Source organism: Protopterus annectens, chromosome 1.part1 (assembly GCF_019279795.1).
Source record: "Protopterus annectens isolate FY-2018-M chromosome 1.part1, PAN1.0, whole genome shotgun sequence".
Lineage (NCBI taxonomy): Eukaryota > Metazoa > Chordata > Ceratodontiformes > Protopteridae > Protopterus > Protopterus annectens.
The window spans coordinates 1,340,463,888-1,340,490,432 of record NC_056726.1 but is presented as its reverse complement, the minus strand read 5'-3'; the positions used below and the strand labels follow the sequence as shown (position 1 = coordinate 1,340,490,432).

General features: G+C 39.2%; 1 protein-coding gene across 1 annotated transcript in view; it reads left to right on the top strand.

Moving 5' to 3' along the window:
• Positions 1–26,545, top strand: part of HAUS1 (HAUS augmin like complex subunit 1) — a 545,328-nt gene that overhangs the window by 464,283 nt on the left and 54,500 nt on the right. The window contains exon 8 of the mRNA XM_044088993.1: positions 17,586–17,633. Within this exon, the coding sequence (XP_043944928.1) occupies positions 17,586–17,633 (48 nt within the window). The remainder of the gene's footprint in view (positions 1–17,585; positions 17,634–26,545) is intronic.

The following is a 26,545-nucleotide window of genomic DNA, read 5'->3' as shown; positions in this document are numbered from 1 at the left end:
TTCTGCTAAAAAGTTTTAAGATTAAATGGAATTGCTTTTCTATCTGGACATCTGATAATGGTTTGGACCTGCTTTTAGCACCTCTTCCAAAATTTCTCGAATTCCTTTAGGAAAATTTAAAGTCTGGTTCTAGTTTGACAGTTAAAGTACAATTGGCAGCCATCTTAGGCTTTCACATTGACTTCAACAACACTTCCATTGCTACTCTCAGAATCTTTAAGGCCTTTTTGAAAAGTACCGTTTTACTGAGGCCTAAGTTCATGATCCAGTCCCTCCCTGTAGTGTTACCATTTTGCTGCAATCCTTAACTCAGAAACCCTTTGAACCTGCAGCATCCACATATATGAAAGTTCTGTCCTGGAAGAGATTTTTGGTGGCCATCATTTCTGCCAAACAAGTATCAGAATTTCAGGCTCTTTCAAGCAAGGCTTCCTTCCTGATCTTTCAAAAAGATAGTGTCATTGAGTACAAATCTGTCCTTTTCTTCCAAAAGTTACTTCCGGATTAAGTTTAAATCAACAAATTGATTTACCAGTTTTCCTCCACAATTTCTCAAATTGCATGCATTAGATGTGCAGAAAAAAACTCCGGTTTTACCTCAATCATACTAAGACCTTCAGAAAATTACACCAGTTGTTCATACCTTTCTCCAAGAAAATGTTGGGTCGATCTGTTTCTAAAGTTACTCTTTTGAGATGGCTAGCTAATTGCATTTCTTTTGTCTAAGGCTTACTAGGTATGCCTCTATAGTTGAAGCCTATAGTGCCTTCTACAAGGGCTATGGCAACACCTACAGCCTTTGCTAGATGAGTTCCTATAAGAGATATATGTGCAGCTGCAGCTTGTTCTTTAACTCATACATTTATCTCACCGTAATTTAGATGTACAGTACAAGATTTGCTCATCTTTTGATTCTATCATTCTCAGGAGTATCCTTCCTTCCTTGAGACCACACAGGTACCCATAGGGTAGCATGGGAATCTGTCCCACATGTTGAATCAGATGAAAAAGACTACATTGGATACAAAAGTTATGTACTTACATTAAAGATAGATACATGTAGTATTCTTCTGGTTCAGCTCCCCTTCTGCCTTCTCCCACCAAGTAAAGAAGATAAAGAGATGGACAGGTATGAAGTATTGGATAGTTTAATAGCTCCTTCGGATCTAAAGGCACATGAGGTAAAATCATGTATTTTTATTAACAGAGACATATTGTGGCATTATATTTGAGACTTTTTTTTCAATGGAAAATTTTCTTGGGGAATATGAAAAAAAGAAAGACTGTAACCCATTGAATTTTTGTGATAAAAGCATTTCACAGGGGGAAAAACAGAAAATGCATGTACAATTTTGAAAAAGAGGTGAAAAGTAAGTCTTTGAAGAAACAGTTGAAAGGTTATATTGGATATGGCCTAAATTTGTTAAAAGTGGTTTATAGGACTGGTGGGTGGGATTGTAATATTGTAAAATAGAAAAAGAAAATAATTATACATATACCAAGCATAATAAATATGTAGGGGAACTTGGAATGTCGTAAAATACTGGTGACAACCCAAAACTTTTTTTGTGGGAAAGGACATTTGATAAGCAACTGTGATAAAAGAAAATGCTATATTTGTAGGGAAATGTGACACAATGTAAAACATCTGAACTGACAGTAGTAAAGAAAATCAGGCATATATGACTGTATTGCAAAAAATGAAAATATTTGGGATCAAGAAAGAGGAAAAAAATGAACAGAATAAATTTTAGAAGTAGTAGAAATAGAAGAAAATTTAGATGAGAAATAATAGAGGACATAGAAGAAAGTTCTGAAATGATGAAGACTTAAATTGGGAGGTAGTAAAAAAAAAAAGAACCCTGTTGGTAAAAGACAGAAAAAGAAAATTTAAAGGGATAAGTGCAGAAGAAAAAAAAAAGAAAATGAATGAAAAATTATGTATAGCTAATGATTGGGGTTTGGTTTAATGGTTAATGTATTTGACACAAAGTACAGCGTTTCAGTCTCACCTTTGGAACGGAAATTGTCTAGACTTAGAATGGCCTATTAAAAAAGCTAGCCTAGTAATTAGCTATGAACTTATGAAACCATGACTCTAAGTAGCATTATCACCTGTCCCACTTTGCGAGGGACAAGTCCCTCTTTGGGCAGTTGTGTCCTGCAAAAAAATTGTAAAAATGTCAAATGTCCTGACATTTTTAGGGCAAAATTCATTCCTATATTTTATATAATAGTTGCATAAAACAGTTATTCTATATCTGAAACACCTAAATGCTGTAAGAAACAGAATAACCAGCTAAAATGCTTCAAGAACAAGCTTTTATTTAGGCAAAAAAGTGAACTTCTGTCCTTTGTACTGGCCGTGGGTATGTTTTGGCCTACAGAATCTGATGTCAGTACCACAATTGTCCCACTTTGGCCATTTGAAAGGTGGCAACCCTCACTCTAAGGAAAGGGGAAAATTAAACTATTTGAGTGCTTTCTGTAAATGCGAATAGTGTTAAGAATTTAGTAAGAAAAATAGGTATTTTGGAGTGGTTTGTGCATCTGAAGTAGATATAATTATATTAGAAGATGCAAGAGTATTAACAAATGAAGAAAGATTACAAGCAGAGAAACTATGAGGAGGAAAGATGATCTGGAATTTGGGAAATGAGAGATGCACTAGAATAACCATATTCTGTAGAAATACAATAAAGATATTAGATTTAACTTTAGCAGAAATGGGAAGATTAACCACTGTAGATTTAAAATGGAAAGAGCAAGTGTATAGAATTATAACATTATATGCTCAGGCTAATTTTAAAGAAAGGGAAAGCTTATTTCATCAGATTTTAGAACAAGTAGTGATAAAAAATAATATAATAATAGGAGACTTTAATTGCGATTTAAGAGACAAGCATAAAAAGAAAGGAAATCATATAAGAAAAGTGTTAGAAGTTATAAGCTGTGTGGAAAAGTCAACTTTGATACAAAAAATCATGTATTTATAAAAGAGGTATGTACAGAACTGAAATATGTTATTTTACAGTATCAGAAGGTTTAGTTCTAGGAAAGGAAGAGTTAGTTGAAACAGGATTTTCTGATAATGTTGGAAATGGCTAGAGATAAAGGAAATAAGGAATGTATAAAATTAGGCAAAGGAATAAAAAGGGTAGATGAGAAAGCATGGAATGAAGAATGAAATCATTTAGTAATACAGTTATGGAAAGATCATTTTACTATGAGAACATTTTATAATTTATTTCTGAATTGTGGATGATATTTAAGGAAAGATATAAAAATGTATTTTTTTTTTTTACAGTGGAAATATGTGAGAAAAGTAGAGAGAGAAAAATATAATGATAGAAAGTACTTTGAAAAAAAAATTATTTGAAGGAAATCAAGAAAAAACAAGAACTGTTATATAAGCTAACATATTGTTATAAGGGAAAAAGCATTGAGTTACTTAAGCAGATTAGTAGAGGAAGATGTTAGTATAATGAGAGAAGTAAAAAATTTGTAAGGAGAAATAGTAAGAACTCAGGAAAAGATTATAACTAGTGTAGTACAATATGTATAAGAAACGTTTAAAGAAAAAAGATGGTGAAAAAAATGGTAGTAAAAAGTTAACAGAAAAGGCAAATAAATAGTTGGAAAAGGAGATTTATTTAAAAGAGGTAAAGTATTAGGACAAATAAATATAAATTTGGCTTCAGGACCAGATGGAATAGGGTACGAAATGTCTAAAAAGGTAAGGGACTGGCCAGAACTTTTTTTTAATTGAATGTATGTTTAAATGAAGGTTTTATGTATAAAGAATTATGTAATGGAATACTTATATTCATACTCAAGGAAGATAGAAGACCATTAAAAAAACGGAGACCAGTATTATTTAATGATGATTATAGGATCTTTAAGACAATAATATTAGAGATTTTAAACTAAAATGTAAAATATTATGAAATATAATACATACATACATATATATATATATATATATATATATATATATGTGTGTGTGTGTGTATATATATATATATATATATATATATATATATATACATATATATATGTATATATATATATATATATATATATATATATATATATATATGTATGATATATATATACATATATATATGTATATATATATATATATATATATATATAGTGTAAAAGGAAAAGGGGGGGTCAAGAATTAGTAATGATAGAGAAATTGTGGATCATAATATGAATACTCAAGATGTGAAAATCATGATAGGAGACCTTAAGGCATTTGATGCAATTGGACAATGATATCTTATGGGGAATAATGAAAGAATGTAAGTGAGAAAGTTAGGAAATTATGTATGTCAGTGTTTAGTAATAATAAAGTAAGAATACATGTAAATGTCTGGTTAAGCCAAGAGATGCATATGAAGAGCAGTGTGTAAGACAGGGATGCCCATTGAGTTGAATACTCTTTGTATTAGTTATGAACATGATAGTATGTGAAAAAGTTACAAAATTAAGCAGGTGGGCTATACAACTACTGAAGGGTTAAGAATTCCTGTTCAGTTAACGTATGCAGATGACATAATTGCAAGAAATAATTTGGATAAAACTAGTAATGCACATAAATGAGTGTTTAGAGGTGATAGGGATGGCTTTAAATATAAAGGTTTAAGTGGTGCAGTAAAGGTAGGGGGTATATATTTTACAAAGAATTAAATTTTTGTGTTGGGTATGAAATTTGGGAATAAAGTTGCACGTAGAATTCAGTGAGGAAAATACAGTAGAAGAAGTAAAACGGCCCAGTCTTTTCTGGAGAGCATAAAAATTCTCATTCAGAAAAAAAAGCATATTTTATAAATTCATTACTGATGGGGAAATAGCATACTTAAGAAGTGCTGCCAACAGTGTTAGAAAAGGAATTATTACAAATATTTTTTTCATTTATATGGGGTTCTAGATTAAACCCAGTAAAGACAGGAGTTCTCTATGTAAATAAAGGAAGTTTAGATTTAATTAACTAAGTGGTATATGCTGATTCATTTAAATTTGCACAAAGTGTTAAAGTGGATAAATGAAAAAGATGAGAGATTAGTAGCAAATTTGTTTAAATATGATAAATTTGGGGGTTTGGGAAAAAGAATGTATAAATGAAGTCATAAAATGCTATCAAGAAGAAATCTTTTTGTGGAACACAAATTTATATAAAAAAGTAGAGTATGTTATAAGAATGCAATGATAAAACATTACAATGTAAAACCTTGGGGACATCTAACAGATGAAAAAAATAAAATCTGTAAAAAATAAGCAAATGGTCTAATCACAAAGTAGAATGTCAAGCTTTTTTTTTTTGTGGATACTGGTAATGGATAAATTATCAGTAAAAATAAATATGCCATATAAAAAGAAACCTGATATAATATGTTTACATTGCTTAGAAGAAGAAACTACTGAATATGTGTTTTTGAAATATAAAAGAGTAAAAAAAGTTATGGGGAAAATTATGTAAGGAAGATTTTTTCAAAGATATAAAAATTGTATAAAATAATCAGGAGTATGATTAAATATGGATATTATAAAAATATAAGTGAAGAACAGATAAGTTACTTTGTCACATGGGTTATATGGAATAAAAATAAATTAAATTATGTTGAATGGTAAATGGATTTTGGCAACAATATTAAGTAAAATCAGGTAGTTATGGAAAAAAGAATGGGGGTCGAATAGGGATGAAAATTTAGTATGATTGTAACGGAAGTTATGAAGATGTGTAAATATATTTGTAGATTTGCAGATATGTTGTAAATAAGAGTTATTTTGTATATAAATGAAGGACCCCCTACTCTTCTATAGGTGCTTTGGGATCTTTTACATCCACCTGAGCTACTACCATCTCTGGAACATGAAGCTGAGTTTGACATCTCATACAATGGACAACATGCTCAGGAGTGTAGTATCTCCCATATGCTGCACTATTGTGGGAGTAAAATCCATAGCCCTCAGCACCACAAAGGCATGTATGCTACTTGCTGGCCACTGATGCTGCTCCTAACATATTTGAAAAAAAGAATTGTGACTATGAGTACTTAGTTATGACTTGCTCTTCCAAATGATGCATTTATGATCCCTACAGACCTGCTTTTACTTCTTATTCTGTTTGATGATGGAAACACTTTTATAGAAATCATATAATATGGGTGTTAGGGCTTTGAGTTTGAGATGAAGGTTTAAGTACTGCATGTTATTAGGCTATTAAGTAGCTGCTAGATTTATATATATATATATATATATATATATATATATATATATATATATATATATATATATATATATATATATAGGTTCATAGGTAGGTACTAGGCTATTGGCCCTGGGGGCCTATACAAGCCCAGCCAAAAAGGTACCCTGGCTTTTGCCACCAAAGAAAATTATTTCCTGTGCCACTGTCGAGCAGAGCCACAGAGGTGATCCCCGGAGTGAGATTACTTGCATTTTTTTGCCCACTTCTGCATCCCAGTTATGGCTGTTAAGCTCTTATCTACTGCTGGTCTAGTCATTCTTGCAATCTGTGACATCCTAGGACCACCAGGAAAGGGAAGTCATAGTTGAAGATCATTGATCTTTGGGTTGGAAAGTGTGGTATAGTATTCACTGCACTGTTCCCAGTGTGTGTGTGTGTGTGTGTGTGTGTACTTCTGTACACCCTGTGTTCTGCTTAATATATTGGCATAGCCACTTGTAGACTAGAGAGCTGTGTTGTACCTTTAAGAAGACTTTTCAAGGACTTAAACGTGCATAAAATAGTAAACACTTGTTAGCTTCAGTGCCATTGTTGAGAGTGCAGCCAGAGAGGAAGCATGTATGAGTGTAATAGCTAGTTTGTTTATAAGTTTATCTAAGTTAAAGTTATTAAGCCTCAGTCCTGATTTGTTTTACATAATAAAGCTGCTTGAACAGAACCCACAAAGGTTCGTCTTTGCATCCTGACTGGACAAGCAACATTGTGTCAGAACCAGGTTTCCAGAGACTGCATTTCAGAGCTACAAGGTGCAGGATTAACAGTGAAGGTAAACTAAGAGAACCAAGCACAAAAAAGGGCCAGAAACGAAGAAAAGGTAATGAAAACTTGCACAAACTATTTATCTTATAAAAAAGATTAAACTGAGCATTACAAGGGCACAAACCACATTATTAAATAAGCGAGAGGCACAAAAGATTTATTAATTAAATGAAATGTTTAAAATTAATATATTTGATAAGCATCAGAAAAGCACATAATGGGTTTGGAATTACCTCAGAATTGCAAAATGAGCATGTTTAAAGCAAAATGTGCATGTTTCGAGTAAAACGAGCACAGGAAAAGCACAGTGGGAATGAGAAAAGATTACACAAGCACAAAGAATGTAATAAGGGCAAAAAGGGCACAGTAAGCACAAATAAAGTAAGGCAACTGCATGTTTTTTGCAAATTACTGTGTTTTGGCATAACTGCTAACTAGAGTTATTTGAAGCATCTCAAAGTGTGTAAAACTGCTTACGGTGTGCGCTTATTACTGTGCATTTATTTCAAAGAGTGTCTTTGTGTGCAAAGTGCAACTATTAAACTACAGTCAAAATACAGCCATTTTGAAAAGTTTCTTGTGCTGGGTATGTCTATTTGCAAAGTGCTGCCATTACAGAGTGTTTGTTGCACTGTAGACCGTTATTTAGCGAAGTACAACCATTTTGGAAACATTTCAGTGTGCTGTGTACTGTTTATTTGCAAAGTACAATTACTTCGAAATGTTTCTTATTCTGAGCTTCTTCTACCCAGTTTATTCGCACAGTGCAGTTATTTTGAAATGTTTCTTACACTGATAAGGGGTGGTTTCTTACAGTACAGTGATTTCAAGAAAATTCTTGTGCCAGAGAGTCTTATTTCACAAAGGTCAGTTATTCAGAGGCTTGTTGAGCTGTCGGACATAGTTACAAATACTGGCATATATTTCTGACATATGTATATGTTTGTGTATTCGTGCATATTTGCAAAAGCCGTCATTGGTATGTGTTAATATGGCAGATGGATTTCGAAACTCTTACCACCACTTTTTGATCAGAATGTTGCAGAGAATTGAAGAATATCTGAGCAAGAGTACGCTATTTTTATACAAGCTGCTTATTCTGACAGATGCACACACCAGGGCATTCATATTGCTAAATCTAGCTGGGTCAGAGGCCATTGAAAGAAGAGCGTTCATTTGTGTATGCACCAACAGTATATGAGGGAGAAGGTGAAGTCTGTCATATTGTTATGCAGGTTGAATCAAGGGAAGACCCTAAGTGTTTGAAATGCAAATTCAGGGAAATGTGTAACCCCGAGACAAGTATTACGTTCGGGAGGCATATGTTTCACACAAGAGATCAGAAATCTGCGGAAACTTTTGCAGTTTACATTACTGACCTGAGAAACAAAACTAAAATATGTCTATTTGGTTATTTAAAAGATGAGTTGATAAAGGATAGGCTTGTATGTGGTATGAATAGTGCTGCTGTGAGAAAAGATTTTGCTTCATGACAGTGATTTAACTGTAAGCCAAGCTATTGAGATTTGTCAAATTCATGAAGTCACAGAAAGGCACACGAGTATGCTTGCAAGTGATCAGTGGGGTTTTAGCAAGCTCCAGAGCAAATGTAGACAGCATGCAACACATGGCTAGCAGAAGCAGGCCCTACGCACATGGCACCTGCCACCCCTGCAGGCTCCCCAGGTAAAACCAGTAGTTTTCCAGCAAGTTCTAAGAAAAGGACCCTCAGTACAAGGGTGAGTCAGCAAAACCCATAGCCAGCTTTATTGTCAACTGTCGCAGTTGTGGTGCCAACCATGAGTCTGAAAGAGAAAAAATGCTTAGCATTTGGACAGCAATGCCACAAGTGTAAAAAATGTAACCATTTTCAAAAATTTTGCAAATCAAGTAAACCTCACACAGTTGTAAAGAAGGGTCACTCAAGGAAGCAAGTTTACCGTATAGAGAGCTGCAAATATAATTTCTATGTAGACAGTGTGTCGATGATTGGTGAAAAGGTTGATGCAGTGAATTTGTTGGCAAAGGATAAAGTGTTTTGTACTGTCCAGATCAATGGTAAATCAAAGTAGACACTGGCTCAAAGTGTTATATTATGTCAGCAAACACTTTTGCTAAGGTGAGAGCTGGTGAACAACTCAACAGCTAGTTGCGCAAAACTTGTTGCTTGTGGAGGTGAAGAAATTTGAACTGTAGGCTTAGTGATGCTTTCATGTTATTTGGCTATGAACTGTTACAGCTTTGTTATTCTATGTAGCCCGAAGACCTGTGCAGTCATTAGTGGGTCTCAAAGGCAGTTTGAGGATAAGTTTGCTTTCCTTTACCAAAGAAGTTCATCATATAAGCACATATCCTAGTTCCAATTTTACTGAAGCTATTTTCTTAGAGTATGTTGATGTTTTCAGTAACAAGTTGAGCAAACTTCCAATTGTGTATTCTATGAAGTTAGACCCAGAGGTCATTCCGGCAAGAAAAGTTCTGATAGCTATGCCGAATAGAGTTAAAGCTCAACTGGATAAAATGGTACAGCTGTGTCTAATTTATCCAGTCACAGAACCAACTTGAACGGGTGTTGTCCATGGTAGCAGCCCACACAAAAATGCACAGACCAAATCAGAATGTTATTGACCCAAGAGATTTGAACAAAACATTAGAGACAGCATCATCCCATCTGTACAGTCGAAGAGGTTGCTGCTCTAATACCAAATGCCACAGTTTTTTCTGTCTTGGATGCAAAAAGTTCATTTTAGCAAGTGATGCTTGCTCGCAAATCCTCATTACTGACTAGTTTCAGTACCCCATTTGGCAGATATAGATTACTCAGAATGCCATTTGGAATAAATTCTGCAAGTGAATTCTTTCAGCATGGAGTGGAGCAAATTTTTTTTCGGGTTATCCTTGTGTCACAATAGTAGATGATTTATTGGTTGGAGGCAATGGTGAAGCAGAGCATGACAGAAACCTTAAAGTTCTAGACAGAGCACATGAAGTGAACTTAAAGCTCAATTCTCTGATGTGCAAATTCAGACTACCAGAAGTGACATATGTAGGTCATTTATTTACTAGCACTTGCTTGAGAACAGACCCGTCCAAGCAAACAACCATTCTTGAGATGCCAGCACCAGATATTGTTCAAGTTCTTCAACGTTCTCTTGGTACGGTAAACTATTTAGGCAAGTTTATACCAGACTTCAGTGAGCTGACTTCACCACACAAAAATGTTATATGGTCTTGGTTGGAACAGCACCAGAGAGTATTTAAAGACCTTAAGCAGAAAATTGCCAGCCCACATACATTAAGTTACTATGATGTCACTAAACCAGTAACTTTCCTGTGGTGCTTCAGACTTTGATTTCGGTGCAGTTATTCTTCAAGAAGACAGACCTGTAGCCTGTGCATCTAGAACTCCTACCCAAACTGAAATGCAATATGCTCAAATTGAGAAAGAACTTTTGGCAATATTATTTGCATGTTCAAAGTTTCATGATTATATCTATGGTCGAGATATTCAGATTGAAACTGATCACCAGCCTCTAGTCACTATTTAAAGAAGCTATACATTCAGCTCCAGAGAGATTACAAAGACTAATGCCCAAGTTGCAAAAGTACAGCTTCAAAATGGTCTATACAGAATGCAGGCTTCTTTAACTGGCTGATACCTTATCTAGATCATCCAGAAATACAACGCTACAGCTTGACACAGAGAATTTTGACTTTGATTTCATGGAAGTGTGTAATTTTTCTACCATGAGACTTGAGCTGAGAGATCATACAAAGACTGATCCAATTTTGCAAAAGCTGAACCACTGCATTAATGTTGGATGGCCGTCAAAGCAATCTAGTGTACCACCTGAAGTGGAAACCTGTTTTCCTTAGAGATGAGACGTTAATGGAAGATGGCATTATTTTCAAAGGTCATAAAATTGTTGTTCCTGCTTCCTTAAAACATGACTGTATCCAGATTTTGCATCATGGTCACCCAGGTTCCAAATCTACCAAAAGAAGGGCAAGAGGGCAATTATTTGAGTCTTCTCTAGTGAAAGACATTGATAAAGTAATTTCTTCTTGTTCGGTATGCAGTAGTGCTAAACCACATTTGCAAAAAGAACCACTTCAGCTAAGTCAAGTTCCTGAACTACAATGGTCAACAGTAGCCAATGATATATTTGAGTGGAACAATCAGCATTACTTAATGTTGGTAGACTGTTATTCAAACTGGTTTGAGATTGATTTACTACCTAATCTAACGTCCAATGATTTACTACCTAATCTAACGTCCAGTGCTGTTATCTCCAAGTTGAAACGTCATTTCTCAGTCCATGGTAGTCCACACAGAGTTATTTCTGGCAATGGTACCCAATCTACCTGTCAGTTGTTTCAGAAATTTGCAACACTAGTCAATCATGGGGCACATAGGTTCATAGGTTCATACTAGGCTATCTGCCCAAGGGCATTTATAAGCCTAGCCCATAGTTATGTGGCTTTCGCCACCCCTTTAGTTTGAATACAAACTATGCCTATCATTTTTCTGTGCCTCTGTCAAGCAGTGACACTGAAGTAATCCCTGGGGTATATCTACGATCTCCCATCCATTGGTCAAGATTCCTCTTGAACAAGGCCAGCGAGGTGCTCTGCCTCACATGTACCGGGATTTTGTTCCACAGCATACTCTGGGTGATGAATCTGTCCCTCCAGCACGTTCTATTTATAACCGTGTCAAGGTTTAAGTCTCCCGCCCTTGTGGTTCTGAGGGATCTAGATTTCTTGAGGTGAAGCATATTCATCAAATCTGGGTTTGACATGGCCTTATATGTCAGGCACAGGTCACCTCTGAGCAAGCGGTATGAGACTGAATAAAGCTGGAGTTCTTTCAGTCGGGCAGCATAAGACATATTTTTGAGACCCTTTATCCTTTTGGTGAGGAACTTTTGGGGCCTTTCAAGCTGCATCAGGTGTCTGGTCAGATACATTCGAACGGGCATTGTACTCAATCATAGGTCTAATGAGTGATGAGTACAGGGGGACGATGACCTCCCTTGATCTAGATGTGAATCCCTTCATGATCAGGTGGGCGATATAGAAGGTTTTCCTAACTACTTTAGCAACACGAGTGTCAAACGAAAGACTACTGTCAACTTGGGTCCCCAGATCCCTGATGACTTTTTCTGTGCTCAGTGGATTGTCACCTATATGGTAGCTAGGGGTAACCTTGTTTTTCCCGAAGGGTATGACTATGCATTTTTGGCGTTTAACTTCAGGCCATGGCTCTGGCACCAGTTATCCGCTTCTGTGAGGCCCTTCTGGAGGATATCTGTGTCAGATGTGTTTTCGACTATGGCGTCAAGTTTGCAGTCATCTGCAAACTTTGTCAGCCATAACCCTCCTGTGTTTGCTTGTACTTCAGAAAAGTAGATGCCGAACAAGAGTGGACCCAGGACTGAGCCCTGTGGGACACCACTTGTGACAGGCTTTGAGTCTGACATGGCTCCAGCAACTCTGACCCTGTGGGTTCTGTCGCTTAGCCAGTTTGCAACCCATCTTGTGATGTATGGGTTTACATTCAAGCTGATGAGTTTTTCAATGATACCTGAGTGGGGTATTGTGTCAAGGCCTTTGCCAGGTCGAGGTAGGCTGTATGGACTGCCTTTCCTCATCAATGGCCTTGGTGACTGTCTCGAAAAAGTCAACCAAGTTTAAGAGGCAGGATCTGCCTTTGACAAAGCCAAACTGGGTTGGATCCAAAGTCTGCAAGTTCCTATGTCTTTATTTATGAGTTCCATTATGATCCTCTCCATGGCTTTGCAGATAAGGCTTGTCAAGCTAATGGGCGGTAATTTCCAGGGTCTGTGGAGGCACCGCCCTTATGAAGTGGGACCACAGTCGCTGCGGCGCCACTCCTTGGGTACGTATCCTGAGGTGAGGCTAAGATTAAACAGCTGTCCTAACTGTGGGTTTAATTCCTCGTTGAGTTCATGAAGCACACAGCCGGGGACACCATCCGGTCCCATGGATGCTGTGGTTTTTGCCTTAGTGAGGGCAGTTCTCACCTGGGCGTTGGAGATGTTTGGGGGCTACAATCCTCTGGAATAGATATCTCTCCTTTTGGGGGGGAGAAGTTTGCACTGAACCTGTCAGCCAGTATGTTAGCAATGTGTGTAGGTTCAGTAATTTTCACATCATTTTGAACTAATTCTGAGCATATCTGGGAGTTTCCTCCTAGGTTTTAACATAGCTAAAGAAGGCCTTATGATTGTCTTTAGAGTCCTTGGCGATTTTTCTCTCAAAATTTGCCTTTGATGATTTTATGAGAGCTCTTAGTTTTTACTTATAATGATCAAAGGTGTCTTACCTTTCAAGGATTTTGCTCTATCTTGTAGTAGCTTCCTCCTTTTGTTGTAGAGCTTGTTTATGGCTGGGGTCCACCAGACTGGACGCTTGCCTTTGGTACAGAGAGTCTTAGTTTTGTTTGGGATTGCCTGATCCATGCAGTCCTGTAGGTGCTGGTAGAAGGCATTTGTAAGTGATTCAGCAGTTTGAGTAATGTTTACCACTGGCTCAGGGGCCTTAAAGGAGACCACACTAGTTTTAGAAGTGTGAAATCGGCTTTTGAGAAGTTTTCACTGTGGTCTTTTTTGTTTCAGGTGGGGGGATGAGGACCTCCAGCAAGATAAGTTTATGATCTGATCTCACCAGTGAGGGTATACTTCGGTGTTGAACATTTTGATCCCATGTTCGTGATGATGAGATCAAGTATGTTTTCACCTCTTGTGGGGATGGTGACTAGTTGTTCCATGGCATTTGAGTTTATGAACTCCAGGAATCTTTGGGTTAGAGTGTTCGGGCTTGAGTAGTGTTCCCAGTCTATATTAGGGTAGTTGAAGTCACCTAGTATGATGGTGTTTGGAGATACATTTATCCCCTCCAATGTTTTCAGGAAGGCCATGTGAGGTTCCTGAGTTTGAGAGGGTGGCCTGTAACATGCTACAAATTGCAGAGCAGTCTTGCCTATGGTTAATTGCACCTGGATGGTCTCCGATGCATCGCGGCGTTGCCACCAACCTTGAGGTGTGGGTGTCCTTTATGAATATGGACACCCCCTCCTTTCTTGGTGTTGTCCGGATTTTGGGGCCGAACGCATGATATGAGGTGAAACCTGTTAGTGCTGGGGTGCTCTCAGGAGCCTTGAACCAGGTTTCTGTCACAGCACAGACATCGATGTTCTCCATATTGAGAAGGGCCTCGAGTGTGCATCTTGAGATTGAGACTTCTGGCATTGAGCAGCATTACCCTTAGTTTTTTCCTTTTGGTGTTCTAGGGTGGTAGGTTTAGAATTTGAGCCTTGCCTAAAAAGGCACTATGAGGGTGGCAAGAGCCTTTGCCAATATCCGAAGCCCAGGGTGACAGGTGCAAGCCGTCCCTTGCGGCAGCGTGGCTTGTCCAGCATGTCATCCCAGGCAGACAGACATTGATCCCCTTTGAATGACACCAGAATTTAAGCCAATTATTAAAGCTGATCATCTTATCACTGTATTGTGGCATCATTCTAGGTGAAGGTAGGATACTGCTCAAGGTCAGGGTCATACCTGCCTGGGCTACATAATCAGAGAGCTCCTCGACGTCCCTTTTCATGTAGTCCAAGGAGGTACGTCTCAGGTCGTTGACACCAGCGTGGACAGTGACTGAGTCGTACTTGTACCTGCTGTTGAGAGACCTGAGTGCTTGCGTTATGTGGCGGATTCTAGCCCGACAGGCAGCTTACTGTGACCTTCTCCTTACTCAGTCTGGTGAGCGGACGCCAGTGTGTCTGAGTATGGAATCACCAATGACAAGTGTGTCTGGCATTTTGTTTGGCCTTAAGAGCTGTGACTGTTTGACACTCTGACTGTGTGGTCTATGTGTTGCATGTGTTGGGTCGTGAGGTGGTAGTTGTTTGGGTGTCTGCTTTGGTGGCCTCTGCTGTTTTGGTAAATTTTTGATCAGAGCCTCCAAGTATGTCTTTGTGTGAGTATGTGTATGATTTGAAGTTGTGATGGTACCATGTGTGACTGGGTATGTATTGTGTGTGGTTACCTTCTCCTCCTGTCTGGTCTTGCCAGTCCTATGTTGAGAGAGCTCAGCCTCCAGTTTGGCCGTATAGTTGCATCTCTCGCATGTATTTGTGTTTTGTGGGAGAAGGAGAGGATTGTCTGTGTAAATGAGGCAATTGTAACATTGCCTCAATATTCCCAGGTTCACCAGTTGAGCTGGAGAGGACACTAGCAACTGATCCCTCGACATACTAGAAGTAGTAGATTAAGAACTTTCAAAGGACTCCGGGGGAAGTGGGTTTTAGGCTGGTGGGGTACTATCTATAATAAGAGTGCTTTATCAAGGTGCAAGTACTGTAGGAGTAAGTGCTAGGCTTTACAGATAGAGAATAGTCTACTTGGGAATCAAGTAGAGATGAACTTTTCAGTTATAGGATATGCTGGTTAGATCAGCAGTACAGTTTAGCGTGTTTTATAGCAGGGGGCTGAAGGGAGCTAGGAATTGGCCCAAAACGACCAATAGACTACTAGTTTCTGGCTGAAACTTCACCAAATCGGACAAAAAGGCCGCTCAGTGCTTCCTACTCCCACTGGTAAGCAAAGAAACTTCCCTCCTTCCTAATAAGGCAATGGATCAGTAACAGGAACTAAAAACAAAGCCCAGGGATCAGCAACTCTGAAACTGGACTACTCTAGTTCAGTAAAGTGGGAAAACAAGAGATTTTTTTGTTTTATTACAGAGATAAGGAAAAAAACAGACAGTAAATGCTATAAATGCTGTAAATCGGCTAGTGCACTTTAGTGTGTAGCCTACAGAAACAATTTGCAACAATTAGTAACTTAAAGTGCAATAAACAGTGTAAAATGCAGAAATCACTTAAAGTAGCAGTAAAACAGGCGAAATGCAGTCGCTAGCTTAATAACAGTGGGAAAGCCACAAAAATACTTATATCTGGTAGAAAGTCACTCTTTTAGCTCTCTGCTGCTTGGATCACTCTGCAGGCCACCACGAGGATCTGTGCAGAGTTGGTACAAGCTGGAAAACGCGTGTTTAGCGTGTTTTATAGCAGGGGGCTGAAAGGAGCTAGGAACTTGCCCAAAACGACCAATAGACTACTAGTTTCTGGCTGAAACTTCACCAATTCGGACAAAAAGGCTGCTCAGTGCTTCCCACTCCCACTGGTAAGCAAAGAAACTTCCCTCCTTCCTAATAAGGCAATGGATCAGTAACAGGAACTAAAAACAAAGCCCAGGGATCAGCAACTCTGAAACTGGACTACTCTAGTTCAGTAAGGTGGGAAAACAAGAGATTTTTTTTTTTTTTTTTTTTTTTTACAGAGACAAGGAAAAAAAACAGACAGTAAATGCTTTTAAGTGGCTAGCACACTTGAGTGTGTTAGCCTACAGGTAAAATTAAGCAACAAATAACTTTTTAAGAGTGCAAAACAGTTAATCAACACAAAAACAGTTTAAATAGAATGCAGAGCTGTATAAACAGGGTAAGATGCAGTCGCTAAGCAGTAAATATTCAAAAGCCAGAAAAAATACTTAAATCAGTTATAGCAAATACAGTTATAACAAATGCTCTGAAATATACTGTATATTTCCAATATGTTTGAGAAGGACAGTCAGAACACAAGAAGGTTCAGGCGAAAAAGAAAAAAAAGTTTTGTTTTACTTTTTGAAAAGGTAAAAAGGAGGAACAGAAGGCCTTATCAAATGTTCTCTCTGTATTAAGAAGAATGAGCTAATGACACTAGACTGGGAGGTGTGTCACAGTAGGGGCGGGCAACTGCAAAGCCACCAAGTATAAGAGCAAGATACCAACAGGGAGGGAAGGTGGGACAAAATAGCCTAAGACAACAAGCACTACAGATAAGTTTTTAAACAGGTAAAGATTTCTGAAGATTCTGAATAGACAAAGTGCTTTATATATATTAAATTATAAAAACAGTAATCTGTTAAAATAATCAAAAGATACTTATATTTTGTAGCTCAGTTGCGGTCAAACAACTTCTCCAGCCTGCACCAAAGTAGTTGAGTAGTGATGGCCAAAACCACTCCTTCATGAAGACCATTAAATTGTGTGCACTGTATCTGATAATGCCAACATTAATGCAGGAAGATAAAGTAGGGAGCTTTGCTTTACTGAGTGTAGATTATCGTTTTTCAGTTTGTTACATAAATTATACTTCACGGCATGTGAAGATGACCATATGAAATGCTCTGAAGTAAACTTAGTTCATATGTACTACCGAAAGAATGGAATTAGTGCTTTTTCTGAACAAACTTTTTATAAATTTTAAACTTTTAGAAGCAAGATGAAAAATGTGAATGCTGCACTTACTTGTATTTAGAGATATTTTACTAAGGTAAATTAGTCTGATAAAACTATAATTATACTCCAGTATACTTCAGAGGATGTCCCTGTATCTTTTCACAAGTCCTTTCTTGGCTATGTATTGAAGATCTTGTATTATCATGTTGACGTATGCTTAAATATACCTTTTTTTCTGCATTAGAATCCTTCACTGGCGAAAGTTAAGATAGAGGAAGCCAAAAGGGAACTGGTAAGTGAACTACTTGTAAAATAGTTTTCCTTTTCATCCTGCTTTTCACCGTTTGCTATTTTCATTTTTCATGTACTAGAATGTCAAACAGGTGAGCATAGAAATATTTAGGTAGATATAAACAACAGCAACATTTGTGTGTTGCGTCTGGAAGAGGTGAAATAAATGATTTCTACTGATTTTTTTTTTTTTTTTGCATCATTTTGTTTAATGTATTCTCTAGTGATCCACCCACCAGCAATTAATTTTTTTCGAGCGACTACTCTACTATTGCCCACAACCTGTAAAAACAAAACAGGTCTTCCCCTGCACAGCGTGAGGCAGAAAAGAACTTCGCCATTTTCGAGCGACTACTCTGCTATTGCCCACAACCTGTAAAAACAAAACAGGTCTTCCCCTGCACAGCGTGAGGCAGAAAAGAACTTCGCCCTTTTTGAGCGACTACTCTACTATTGCCCACAACCTGTAAAAATAAAACAGTTCTTCCCCTGCACAGCGTGAGGCAGAAAAGAACTTCGCCCTTTTCGAGTGACTACTCTACTATTGCCCACAACCTGTAAAAACAAAACAGGTCATTATCTGGTCATTTTAGTATAGACTTTAAAGTAAAGTATTATTTAAGGGTCCTCAGCACTAGCACAAATCTCCTTAGGCTTACCCAAACAAAAAATCCAAGCTTGTTTGTATATACTCCACTTAAACTACAGAACACACTCTAAAACTAAGGCAAACAGCTATAAAATTTTAAAAACAAGCTCCCAAAGCATAGGAATTGAACCTGATGTTTGTTTAGACGAAATTACTCACCTGCAAGTTAATTATTCAGGAGTTACATCTTGAAACCTGGGCTCTTGTGGCTTAGTGTAAACCCCGCTCCGCCATGCCCCCTATTCCCACCCGCCCCCAGTACTCGTACTTTTATAACCTCAAACCACTCCCCCTACTGTCCACTAACTTCCTCTACCTCACTACCGCCCTCTAAGATCAAACGGAATATGACACCACCCAGGAAGCTTATCATACTAACTCTTTTTTCCCTCCTACTTGTCCCTTACCTAGCTACCCTATATGAAACCTGGTCTTACATAGGCTTCCACCACCCAGGCTACCAAACCAACCCCTCCCCCATAATTAACAACAGAGGCCATGACTCAACTCCCTACTCACCCTCCTTGTTAGAACTCGAACGCTATGTAATTATCAAACCTACCAATATTAGGCCAAATGATAAACATTACTACAAACTTCTACTCAAAGCCCTCAAATTCATTACCACTCTGAATCACAGACTAGCCACAGATGGTGTTATCCACCCCAACCCTGGCCCTTCCCCTCCACTCAATTCTAATTCCACCCTATCCTCCCCTCCACTTCTCAATCTAAACTCTAGACCCTTTAACTCTCTTCTGACCTGTCATCGAAACTTCAGAAGTGTAAACAATAAGATTCACAACCTACATGCCCTTTTAGCTACTTGTTCCCCAGACCTACTATGTCTCTCAGAAACCTGGCTTAAACCAAGTACGAAAGACACACAGATAATCCCACCAGGGTATGATATACTAAGAGCAGACCGAATAACTCAGAAGGTGGCGGTGTAGCCATACTCTACAAAAATATATTACAAATCTCCCTTGCCTCTCCACAACCCCTCCTAACAAACAATGCCGAAATTCTACTTGTAAAACTTCAACCAAACAAACATAAAAGCATAAATATAGAATGTATTTACATCCCCCCCAGGCAACAATAATAACAAAACCTTAGAGGACTTTCTCCACTGGCTAACTCAAACTCACCCCCAGGAATCCATAGTGTTAGGTGACTTCAACATCGATTGGAATTCCTTCTCATCTAGCTCCCCATCTAGCAGCATAAATCTACATGGCTTTTCTCAGCTCATATCCACTCCTACCAGACTAAGTAAACCCCAAAACAAAGACAACATCCTGGACTGGATCCTTACTAATAAAGATCCTGACCAGTACTCAGCAGGTACTCACCCAGAGGACATGAGTGATCACTTACTCACCTATGTTATCAAATTCAAGAAAATCACCCCCTTCTTACAACCATAAAAAAAATCAGGAACAATAATAAATTCAACACCTCCATTTTTCAAACTGAACTTAAAGCCCACAACTAGACAATACTCAAGACTCTTCCTCTTGAAGAGGCAGTTATCTACTTCAACACCATCTTCCTCAAGATTCTAGATTCCCATGCTCCAATACGGTCCATTAGAACTAAAACCAAAACCGCACCATGGCTCTCTATGAAACAAAATCCAAAATCCTATCTAGAAACAAGATGTGGGTCACATGGCGTACCTCTAAAGACCCACACTCCCACCAATCCTTCTGGCAACTTAGAAGTGAAACTAAAAGAATGATCTTAAATGATAAAAAAACTTCTTCCTCCACCTCCAACACAAACACCTTAATAATCCGCAAAAATTCTGGGCAGGCTTAAACAAGCTCCTGCACCCAGGCCAGGCAACCACCCCCACTCCAACAACTTGCAAACAACAGTGCCCTGTAAACATAGCTAACACAGTCAATAGTTTCTTCACAGAAACTATACAATCCCTGGCCACACAATTCAAACAAACAACCAGCCCACTCCACTACCCATGCCAGCAGAATACTACAACTACATCAGATCATCTGTTTACCTTCGATCCAGTACCCATATCCTCTATAACATTTCTTCTTAAAAAACTAAAACCCACTAAGCTAGCAGCTGACCTTCTCCCAGCTGAGTTTCTGCAAAAAGCAGCTGAGGCCATTTCCTATCCCGTCTCCATAATCATAAACCGTACCTTGTCAGAAGCCTTCATCCCCTCCATACGGAAAATGTCCCACATTATTCCTCTCCATAAAGGTGGTAGCTCACTAGAGCTAACCAACTACAGACCTATAGCTATACTCTCACCCCTGGCCAAAATTATGGAAAAGTGTGTCCACAAACAACTGATGGAACACGTCACCAAAAATAAAATTCTAGCCAACTCCCAACATGGCTTCAGGCCAAATCACAGTACCACATCAGCCCTACTATCCTTTTCTCTAATACCATCAATAACTTCAGAAACAATAATAAACTATCATCTGCTCTTTTCTTAGACCTCTCCAAGGCCTTTGATATGGTGAACCACATTCAACTCCTCCATACATTAAAAAAACTATCACTTAGCAATTCCACGCTGAAATGGTTCCAATCCTACCTGTCCAATAGGCAACAGGCCGTTCTATGGCAGGACAAATTATCCACATGCCTACCTGTTACACTTGGAGTTCCCCAAGGATCTATTCTTGGCCCTCTTCTCTTCACCATCTTTGTTAATGACCTGCCCACAATCACCCCCCATGCCACATGCATTCAATATGCAGATGATTCGACCATCATCAGCACTGCCTCCAACCTGGCAGACCTCACTGCTTCAACCCAAGACACCTTCAACCTAATAGAAAAATGGTTCTCAAGTCGTCAACTAGTTCTCAACCCCAACAAAACAAAACTACTTACTTTCTCACCCACTAACAAGACTCTTCCCCCCACCTTCTCTATTACATCTTCCAATGGAATCGCTATATCACCAGAAGCTCACACAAAGCTATTAGGTGTTAACATTGATAACTCCCTTAAATTTGACACCCATTTCAATCTAACCATCAAAACCGTCAATAAAAAGCTTGGCTCTCTCTATAAAGTAAAACACTTTCTCACTCCTCACGCTAAAATTACAATTGCCAGCACACACCTACTATCAACTCTTTTCTATGCCTCCCCCTTTTTTACAAACCTAAACAAGACAACCCTTAACAAACTTGCTTCTTGTTACAATCACATAGCTAGATTTGCCACAAATTCCACCTTTAGAACGCACCACTGCACTAACTTGAAGCAACTAGTGTGGTTAGAGTTTTCCAGCCAACTCCATTTCAACCAACTCAAAACGGCTCACCAGATACTGTATCACCCAGAGAATACACCAGCTCTGAAAAACATCATTCACCCCTATATTAACCTGCAATCTTTACGCTCCTCCAATAAGATCTTAGCTCAAACTACCAAAGCCAATAATTTTGCTGGGGATTCTCTATTCTCAAACTTTGTAGGTAAAATGTGGAACTCCCTACCGACCATGCTCACCTCAGAACCTTCACTCCTACAATTCAAAAAAAAGCTTAAACCCCATCTCAGTACTCTCTGGCAAAATGTCCCTGTTCCAAACCTGATTAACCACTATCATTTACCCTTCTCTTACCTCACTATCCTTAACCGCTTTTTAACAAGGCGCCTCACCTTTGTAACTGACCTATGTTTTTTTTTTTTTTATATACTGTTGTTATTTTTTTCCCAAGATGTAATGTATCTTTATATTGTATTTAGAACTCAACTATCTTCCTTCTTTTTGCATTAACAATGTTCATATGTCTGTTATGTACCTGGAGCTTTTCTCCCCGGGTCTCCGCTGAAAATGGACATGTATCCAGTCGGACTCTCCCGGTTAACAAATGTAAAATAAATAAAAAATAAATAATTTCACTTCCCTTTCAGAACTCTTCTAACACCGTGACCACTCACTTCTGTCTTCATGTATATTTAATTTTGCTGGCAAGGATGAGTGTAATTTGCTTTTATTTATTTTTATATTTATTAACCAGGAAAACAGTACACTGATCCTCTTTTAGACACAACGCATGTCCATTTAGACAATATGAGCAAGAGTGAACAAATGTACAATGTGCAAATCCATACAAATAACTTGTATAGTAATATAAAAATATTTTGAAAACAAGATGAACAAACTGGCAATATAATTTTGACTGAGTACTGCCAACAGGTAACATGCATCATTTGGAATTCAACTAAGGGTAAGTAACATGAGCAGTTTAAAATTAATTTAGGCTGGGATTATGCAGTCCTAATCAGTTGGTGAAAATGGAGGTCACCATGAGCAGCTCACAAGGCTTTGATATACCTACTTAATTCCTGTAGAGACACTTGCTGTACTGATGCAAACAAGGGGTAATGACACTCAGGCATACTTCCACTACCAGTATGTCCTGCTAGCATTCAACAAAGTACAGTACAGCAGTCCTACAGCCTTTGAGATGAAAGAGCTGCCTGTAGCCATTCAGTCCTAACTGCTGTGTATATGACCCATTCCCAAGTTCACTTTTTGAACATGGATCATAGGTTCATAGGTAGGTAGGTACTAGGCTGTCAGCCCTAGGGGCCAATACAAGCCCAGCCAAAAAGGTACCCTGGCTCATCAGAGGCATAGCTGGAAACTAATCCCTTGCCCTACCATTTAGACCACAATTGTAATTAAGTTAGTTAATTTTTGAATTGGTATTCCAGTTCCATTTGGTTTGGAGCTGTGGATAAGTCCTCACCTCTCTCGTGTGCTAATTTACAAACTTATGAATCATGGCTGCTGTCCGCAGTAGCATGCTCACTGTCCTTCAGAGCTCCTTGCTTCTCCCTGTCATCCAGTTTTTCTATCCATCCCCACTTCACAGACTGTTTTAGTAGTAAGGCCTTCACAATGTTTTAAAAACTGGAATTTTTTACATGTATGCATTCTGTTCCTGTTTCATATTTCCTCAAATATTAAAAAAACAGCAAGTAAAACTCCTGTGTTTCCTGTGGGTTATACAGTAATAACAAGATGTCCTTCTTTATTACTATTGCAGTATTCATCGCTTCTGGGATCTCCTGCCAAGGATAGCCTAACTTCTGGCCAGTATACCAAAGTCTTTATTAGCTAAGGGAGTATTGTGCATCAGACGTATGCCCTCAGTGGAAGCATAGGACATAAAGGTGATGTACATATGTTCCCAACTCAGAACTTCCTTCTCGCCGGTCTGAAAGCCATTGTCATACATCGGTCTGAACACCCTTGACTTTCATTGGTTATACCAAGCCTACATCTTTCAGATAGTACCTTGTTGGGATTTTTTTTTTCTTACATTGTTCAGTGAGTTGCATGTCATCCAAGAAAGGGAAATGTCATTGTGGGAGACAGATTCCTCATAAAGACCACCACAAGAGTTGCTTGTTTTGCTTAGGTGCGTCTCACTACCACTCAGTGTTGCATCTGTCAGGCCTCTGTATTCAAGATCTTGCATCACCACCATTTATTTTCTGTTTACCTTGAGAACCAGCGTCTCAAGCTTTTGGCCCAGGATACCATGGCAGAAATCCACTCACACTGAGGTAAAGCCACCTATCAAAAAAAGTCCGAGAAGTCTAGGCCGGAGTTTGCTGCTGTCCAGCCTCCAGTGGCCATCTCTCTTGAAGACCGTGAGAACCCAGAGGATAGCCTGGTATTACCTTTGGTTTCTTCTGCTGTGATCTTCTGGGAAGCCGGCATGGAACCTGCTTCTCGCACATCCTCTGAGGTATTGCAGACGTCTGCCGCAGACATTGAGGGGAAACCATGGGTGGTTATTTCCAAGGGGCCCAGAGGGAGTCCACGGATAATTGTTAGGGAAGAGGTGCTAGATACCTTAACAGAATCCAGGCAGGGGTCTGAACCTCTGTGTTTTGTCAGAGCGGATGCTCCAGTGAAAAAAAGGCAGAAGTCTAAGCATGTGGTGTCATCACCCAAGGATCCACAGTGAGAAATGGTAGGACTTTACTCAAGGTTTCTTCAGTGCCTTGATGGCATTGTAGTCTCCAGAGGGGGTTTGGGTTCTTGCACCTCCTGGTCCTCTACCCCTAAGATTCATATGTTGGTACTAGACTATCAGCCCTAGGGGCCTATACAAGCCTAGCCATAACAATTCCGTGGCTGTTACTTCCCACACTATTTAATTCCCTGGACCCCTGTGTAGCAGGGCGACTGACATGATCCCCGGGGTGAATTTCCTTTCTCCCATCCAGTCTTCAAGGTTCCTGTTGAAGAGGGCCAAAGAGACGGTGGTTATCGAAGGTGAGACCACTGTCCACCTGTGTCCCTGAGTCTCTTATCACACTTTCGGTGTTTAGTGTACTGCCCCCTATGTGGTAATTCATGTTTTTTCCCAAAGGGGATAGCTATACATTTCTTGGCATTGAGCTTGAGCCCATGACTCTGGCACCAAGCATATGTTTCTGTAAGGCCTTTTTGTAGAGTATCCACATCATTTGGGGATTCAATAATGGCTCCCAGTTTGCAGTCATCTGCAAACTTTGCTAGCCAGAGTCCCTTAGTGTTGGCCTGTACTGAACCCTGAGGTACTCCACTTGTTTGGAGCTGGATTTGGAGTCTGCTACTTTTACAGTGTGGGTTGTGTCAGTAAGCTAGTTGGCAACCCATTGAGTGACGTAGGGATTAATACCCAGCTTAGCAAGTCTATGTATGATTCCAGAGTGGGGGAAATGTGTCAAAGGCCTTTGTGAGGTCCAGATAGGCTATGTGGACCGCCTTACCCTCGTCCACGGCTCTGAAGACTGATTTGAACAAGTCAGTCAGGTTCAAGAGACAAGATTGGCCCTTCACAACCCCAAAATGGGTGGGGTCCAGTGTTTGAAGGTTGCCAATGTCTTTGTTTATAAGTTCCATTATACGTTTCATGGCCTTGCAGATCAGGCTCATCAGACTGATGGGGCAGTAGTTCCCAGGATCAAAGGTGGATCCCCCCTTGTGGAGTGGGATAACTGTAGCTGTGCACCACTCAGTGGGCACCAAACCTGAGGTGCGGCTATGATTAAACATAACATTTAGGTGAGGTGCCAGTTCATTTTGTAGTTCACGTAGTACACAGGTCGGTATGTCATCTGGTCCCATGGATGCTGTATTCCTAGCTTTGGAGAGTGCATTTTTTTACGTGTGTGGCCATTATTACCGGAATTTGGCAATCTTCTGGTATTGAGATGGGCAGTTTAGGGGGTGAAGTTGGCACTGAATTGATCTGCAAGGATATTGGCAATATCCTTGGGATCAGTATATTTACTGCCATTCTGTTGTAGCTCAAAGCAGATCTGAGCATTGCCATTTAGATTCTTGACATAGTTATAGAATACCTTGTGGTTGTCTTTGGAATCTTTGGGAATTTTATTTTCGTAACTAGCTTTGGAGGATTTTATGAGGGATCTCAGCTTCTTACTGAAGCAGGTAGGGGAGGTTTTTTGCATCCTGGGATTTTCCTCTTTTCTGCAACAGTTTCTTCCTTTTGTTGTAAAGTTTGTTTATGGCAGAGGACCACCAGATTTGCTTCCTTTTTTGGGGGGAGAGCAGTCAGTCTGGCTTCAACTACACCCACTGGGCCATCTCATTCTTCTGCTTCCTTGCCTGAAACTGGAATTTCACTGGTGGATTTGTCGGTTATCTTTCAATCCAGGTGATCCTTTCCACCCTCAGCCATCTCAGGAAATCTTCACAGATGCATCAGGGCTGGGGTTAAGGAGCCACGTTAGGCACCCTGAATGTACATGGCCTTTGGTCCCCCCAGCAGAAGATGGATCATATCAACATCAAGGAAAAGCAGGCCCTCATTCTGGCCCTTCAAGCTTTCTATGCACTCGTGTGTCCTGAATCCCTTGAAGGTTTTTATGGACACCACATTTATATGGTACATCAACAAACAATGGGGCATGAGGTCCTACTTTCTTTGCAGACTGGCCCTTCAGACATGGGGAAGTAGTCACCAATCTGGAGGTCATCCTGCAGGCAATATACATTTATAGTGCAGTCTTGTGGCAGATTCTCTTAGCAGGTCCAGAACAGCCTCAGGAATGAATGCTTCACAGGGATGTGTTTCTGGACATAGCTCATCAGTGGGGGGGAGTATTCCTCAATTAGGAAGAATGGCCTGCACAATTGCAATGCGAGATTGTTGATGCAGATTTAATTATAGCCTTGGACCCTTTAGAATTTCCTACAGTATGTTGCAGAAAGAATCATATCCAATGCTCAA